The sequence below is a fragment of the Lethenteron reissneri genome, chromosome 7, assembly GCF_015708825.2.
Source record: "Lethenteron reissneri isolate LAM-NWPU_2019-01 chromosome 7, ASM1570882v1, whole genome shotgun sequence".
NCBI lineage: Eukaryota > Metazoa > Chordata > Hyperoartia > Petromyzontiformes > Petromyzontidae > Lethenteron > Lethenteron reissneri.
Window position 1 is genome coordinate 7,109,931 of NC_083785.1, and position 6,317 is coordinate 7,116,247.

The 6,317-nt window shown below is 54.3% G+C and overlaps 1 protein-coding gene across 3 annotated transcripts in view; it reads left to right on the plus strand.

The window, feature by feature from the left end:
• LOC133356743 (serine/threonine-protein phosphatase 6 regulatory ankyrin repeat subunit A-like) overlaps window positions 1–5,811 on the plus strand; it is a 55,800-nt gene extending 49,989 nt beyond the window's left edge. For 2 of the 3 annotated variants that reach the window (XM_061574401.1, XM_061574410.1), the window contains one exon: window positions 738–5,811. In XM_061574401.1, coding sequence (XP_061430385.1) covers window positions 738–1,087 — 350 coding nt within the window. In that variant the 3' untranslated portion in view covers window positions 1,088–5,811. The remainder of the gene's footprint in view (window positions 1–737) is intronic. The other variant, XM_061574418.1, reaches the window with a different exon arrangement.
• The last annotated feature ends 506 nt before the right edge of the window (window positions 5,812–6,317 follow it).

Sequence of the window (6,317 nt, forward strand, 5' to 3'; positions counted from 1 at the left end):
GAGACCTTCGTCCGGCAGTGGATTTACAAAAGGGGCTTCTACGTCCCTTTCAATGGGAACGCAAATCATTACGACGAACGCTAATCCCCCCCCCCCCTTGTTTATCGCAGCACTCCACCTCAATCAATCTGGTCCTCTTTTAGTTTGACAGGGTGCGGAGCCAAAGCGACGTGCCATATCAAATTTTAAAGGGGATTTTGTTCAAACAAAAAATAAACCCCCGATTCATGTTACATGTCTGGAATCAAACCGTCGACCATTAACACGAGCCATCCCCGTAAATAGCAGCGCCCCCCTCCCCCTTGCGTCGTCCACCATGCAATCTGTCAACATTCGGCACAATTCAAAAACCGCCGCCAGACCACGGGGCGTGCTGTGTCGCCGCAAGTCCATCTCCACCCCCCTCCCTCCCTCCCCACCCCTGTGGCTCCTAGCGTGATCTCGGTTACAAACACTTCTCGCTTCCCGTGGTGTGCAACGCTCTCTCAATCGTTCGACGCGACGGTGAACACGCGCCGTTCTGATTGTTTTAACCCCGCGCCTCGACGCGTCTCTTACACCACCTGGGCCTCTGCATGTCTAACTCCTCTAACGCCTGCTTTTGGTGTCTGTGTGTTCCTCTCCCTGTCCCACCCCCCTGCCCCTGTTTGTCTCCCTCTATGCCTCCCGCCAACCCCCCCCCCTTTCCCAATCAACGTGTGTCCGCCTTTGCATGGCGTACGGGCGGAACTCCACAGGTCACACGCCCGCCCTGGCATGCGCCCCTAACAAAGATGTGGCCGACTGCCTGGCCCTAATCCTGGCCACGATGATGCCCCTGTGTCCGGGGCTGGGCAGCCCCGCCCTGGGCCTTGGCGCCCTGTGCCGCCGTTCGGGGAGCCTGAGCCCGCTGAAAAGCGCGCTCTACTCCGCCGCCGAGGAGACGTACAACGGCGCGGGAATTCTCGGCGTGGCCGCGTACGCGCGTGCCGTTGGTAGCGTAGCCTGCGGCGGCGGCGGCGGTGGTGACGGCGGTGGCGTTGACTCGTACGCCGGCGCCACTGACGATTACGATGACATCGTCGACTCGGACTCTGAGACGTACTGAGCGCGACGCACGCTGCCTCTGCTCTACCCACCCCCCCTACTGCTTCCCAACCACCCTCCCCCTCCTCGCGCTTTGTGATTTACCCCGGCCGCCTCCTCCCGCGTGGACTCGACTTAAACCTCCGCCGTTCTTTCGCCGCTTCCCCCCGGGGGTCATCGTCACGGCGCTCCGACTTTTGCCCACGGACGCCGCCGCCGCGTGAAGCGATCGGCTCCCTGCAGCGTCGTGCGTTTAGGGACCTCCGCCCAATTCCTTTTGGCGCACCTCCCATGGCCGCGCTGTTTGCGACCGCTCCTGCCCCTGCTGCCCCCTGGCTCTAGGTGGCAGGCAGGAGCGAATCCGCTGCGTTGGGCCACGTGTCGGCAAAGTCACGACGCGGCACGATCCGACGGTATCGACGAGCGGCGAAGACGGTGGCGACGGTGGCGGCAAACAGCGGCTGCGTCCGTGAGCCCAGCGCTGTCGCGATGACATTCCACTCGACGTTCAAAGAGCCGCGGCTTCTGGCCGACAGTGCTTCCCGTCGATTTAATTATTTTCTTTTTTACCGGAAATGTTTAACCGTTTTGGGTGCGTGCGGAGTTCTGGGAACGAAATTGCCGATTGTACCATACGTGTGTAAATACGAAACGGAAAAAGAGAGTGTAGATTTAAAAACCACTATTTAATTAATTCGGGCACAAGTTAGGAAAGGTACTGCGTTGTATATGAAAATGAAGGAGCGGAATTTTTTGCAGCGTTGTCGATATTTATTGATGAAAATACGTGAAACAGGGTCTGGTGCGTACGTACGAAACTGTAGCCTCTACTCCGTTTGTGGCCAAAACTTCCCGTGCCGTGTTTAACGTGTTTCGTGGTGACGTGAAGGCCGTCTGCCGCCAATGAAGGCTTCTTGAAACCGAACCACTGGGGTCTCGACATAACATATTTAGCAAAAAGCACCAACAGATCGAAAGGTTGGGCCGTACAACTAGATTGGCTTTTTTTTCAGCATCCCGCAGCCGCGCATTGGCTAAACATTCCAAGGTGGAAACTGGGGGACAAAAATCATCATTGGCACGTGGGAGATAGAAAATAAAAAAATGAAATGAGCTGCTACTTGTGTTACCACCATTTATTTTAAAAATTTGTTTCTTAGAGAACTGCTTAGAGAACTGTCTTTCCCCCGCACCTCCGTATTCTGTGAATCCTCCGTATTCTGTGATTGCCTCCCTCATCTTTACCTGCAGTAGCACGAGCGACCTTATCGTAGATTGCATCCTCCCAGCAATTTGTATCTTATAAATTATGCATATTAGGGTTACGCTTACACCACATCCTCCCCCCCCCCCCACACCTCCCTTCCACCCCCCATGGGAACTTTTATGAGTATAAAATGCCGCGTCTTGTCTTCTTTGTGCTGAATTGTCCTTGCTTTGCAGTTACGGTTGAAGGCGTTTGCATGAGATGTGTGTCCCGTCTCTCTGGCCGTAATGAAGAAATAACCCAGGGCAAAAACGACTTTGCAAAGATGAAAATTAGTTTTTGTTTGCCCAAGACATCTTAAACGTCAGCTTCCAAACAGCCTCTTCGCATGGTTTACCCTGAGAATTTTATGTTGACGCGTATCTCGTAAATGTCTAACCGGAGATCCGTAATGAGGATTTCTGCATGAAACTTCGATAGGACTTCTACTCTTCGTTGACATGTACGTGAAGTAATGTTTGCGTGTCTCAAGTTTACGGAGAGGCGAGTGTCTTTTTGTTCGTGCCGCTGCCGTGTGTGCGCTTGCTTTCCCCCTGCCCCGGGTTTGCGTTGCATTTCTGAGCCCCCCTCCACCTCCCTCCTACCCCCCCCCCACGGATGATAACGCCGCTGTCGATGGATGTCTGACGTAGACGCCTCCGAGGCCAAGGACTGACTTGAGGCTTGAAACAATTCGCCGCCGGAGCAGAACGGGAGCAACCTCGAAGACGCAAGATACCTCCGCTCACGGCACTTGCCCCCAAAAGTCTGTTGAGGCTATATGGTGGTTCTTTGACTTTGTACGTGTGTGTGCGCGCGTGTGTGGGATGGTTTAAAATTTGTGTTGACGTAACTGGTACCGCAAGGAATAACTTGAAGACGACTGTTTGCAAATGCTCCACGTAAGCTTCCGCGTCCCACTTTAGATCCCCGCACACGATCATACGTTCCTTTTATTTACGGCGCGCAGAAAAAGATGCTCCATTTCACTCGCGAGTCGGAGCAGGAAGCCGCGGTGACATCCGCACGGTGAAAGCCCACTTCAGTTCTCAAAGCCCGGCTTCTGTTGGAGACCGTTTCGGAAACGGCCTCCTGTTTACGCCTCTCATTTGCACACCGGTTGGCGTGGGAGGGGGGGGGGGGCGGTGGGGGGTGATTTGACTCGTAAGAGAACCGTCGCGTGGCGTCGATGCGCCGACGGTCGGGATGTCACGCGAACATTTTTGAGAGCCAGATTTTCTTTTCTTACTTTTTTTTACTTTTTTTTTAACTAAAGACAACCCAAAAAGATCAACTGCTCAGCCCCGTTGTGGACATGTAACTAGGCCTATGAGCAACGCGCCCAGAATCCGCCCGATCTCATCGATTCTCGGAAGCTACAGCAGGGTTGAGCCTGGATCGTGCTGGGATGTTTGACCGCCATGCGTGATAGCTGTGCCGGGCTTAGTGGTGGTGTTGTACTCTACTGTCTATGCTCCCGCGTCTATCCCTCCCGTCATTCACTGACGGGCATGGCGTGGTAGGATCGCACGTGCCGTGGCTATGTACGCAATCCGGCTGTGTCATGGGATGTCTGCCACGAGTTTGAAGCATCCATAATGAGTATATAGAAAGTCGTCAAATTCACTTTCCCGTGTGCCTCCATAGAGGTCTCTGAAACATCGCTGCTTCTCTTGTAAAGGACTGTACCGGGAGTGACATCGTCAGTGCCACGATGACTTACTTGATCCTAATTTAATGAAAAAAACTAAAATTTACGGAGCTACAAACTCCTGTCGGATGGATACATCGTCAGATAAGAGCCGTTCTCAAGTTCGTGCCGATTGTCTCTAAACCGGATCAGACCCCAACGTTCAACCAGACCGGGGTGGGGGGGGTGGTTACTTGACTTGTTGCGAGAAACGCCGCGTAATTGGTGAATGGACGCGAGTTCACGTGGCCCCCCCTGGGACACCCCTCCTTTTGACAGCCAGGAGGTTGGATTTTAACCGTGTAAGTTTAGCGGCTAGACTCATTCCTGAAAGGTGCTGCGTTAAGGCAAAACCATTTCTCCGTAAATAATGCAACGGTAAACGTTTGGCGAGATGCGATGTGCTCCTGCTCCGCGCACACAGCTGGCGAGGGAAACAACAGTGGGTCCGCCGCAGTGCTAATCGGTCATTCCGTGTACCGGATCACTACCGCAAAGCACACGCAAGCTCAAGAAAGTAGTTTCTCGTCCACCGCTCGGAGCGCCGTTATAACGGGGAGCGCGTTGTAACGCGTCCCCGTTATAACGGGGAGCGCGTTGTAACGCGTCCCCGTTATAACGGGGAGCGCGTTGTAACGCGTCCCCGTTATAACGGGGAGCGCGTTGTAACGCGTCCCCGTTATAACGGGGAGCGCGTTGTAACGCGTCCCCGTTATAACGGGGAGCGCGTTGTAACGCGTCCCCGTTATAACGGGGAGCGCGTTCCGCGTAGTGTCAAAATCGTTCCCTCGTGGAAGAACAGCGTAGTAGCGAAAACGCGTTATAGTGTTAACAAGGGCACGTGAAGCGAGGGCTTGCCGTAACGACGAGAAAGTGAAGAGCGGACAAAGCCCCCCCCCCCCTTCTCACTTCTTCTGTTGGGTTGAGAATCGCTGCAGGAGGGGCTGCGTAAAGATAGGGAGGTCACCGGTGTTGGGGTTATTGCTAGCGGGTGGTTGGCTCGTGTGGTTAGTTAGGTTCAGTGCAAGTTGATTTGGCTAGCAATGTTCGTGTGTTGAATTTCTTTCGCGCCGTACGAAGCCAACCGTGCTCATCGGAGGTGCGGCGGAAGGACAAAAACGAAACACAAAGTAGTTTAAAACTAGAATTATGGTTAGAGATCGTGTTCAGGGCGGGTTTGTTTAATTGGTTCGGGTTACGGGTCTGGAGTGTGGTTGGCTAATGTGGTTCGGGCGAGTTTAATGGTCTGTTGGCGAGTGCGGTTAGTATTAGAGTGAGGGGGGGGGCTAGTGTTTGCTAGGCTTGCATAGTTAGGGCTGGGGTTAAAGTGTTTAGTGGACTAGCGTGGTTTATGGCTCGGGCCGGTGTTTGTCTGACGACGACTACATGTGGCTACTATCAGGGGTAGGACTTAGTGGTTAGGGATGGGCTGGTTGTCAGTAGGCGAATGGTTCGGGACTAGTGTTTGTTTAGCTAGCTGGTTAGTGTTGAGTTTTCGGCGGTAGGGCCAGGCTGTGGGTTAGCTGTCAAGCGTCACGGCTATCGCCTGCCCATTCCCCCCCCCCACTACCAGGTTCTTTTCAATATTTTTGCTCGCTTATCACTCAACTCTCCGTGTCACGAGGGGAGGGGGGGGGGGGCTTCGAGTGTGAACCCTCGGTTCGTGGTCTGCGACGTCGTTGCACTGCTGCTGCTGTATTTATAGCAACAACAAAAAACGAGACTCGAAGTTTGCATGGACCAGACCTGACCTCCCCCCCCCGCACTTTGCACGACGTCGTGCTTTACGACTGCTGTAAACAACTGTAGCGGGTGGGTGGGGGGGGGACCCTGGCAAAAAACCCCGCTGCCAACACAAACCCCGTGTGGCTACTGCTATACGACGCACGGACAGACCCTGACCGCGTGCGCGACTTGGGTAGTAAGGCCGCTTGCTGTTTTGTTGAGGTCGGGGCATCGGGTGGTTGAACACGTTGACCCACAAAGGACAGACCTCAACTCACACCAGCCCCCCCCTCCCCTCCAGTAAATGTTCTGAGTATTCCCATTGTGTTTGTTTTAAGGTATCGAGAATTTGAAATGAACGTGACCCCGCCGTCTCCAAGACCCTGTCCGAAAAATCAGGGTGGGGGGCGGGCGTGCTGTCATCGCTGTGCACAGGAGCAGGGGAGCAATTTTATTTTCTCGAAGGGGACCGGAGGGTTTGCTGTGCCCCCCCCTCCACCCCCCCTTTTTGCCGGGGATAGCAGGCCACGTCACGTGGCAGGAGGCAGCCGGACCAATGGTTTTTGAAACTCCACAACGGTTTTAGGGGTT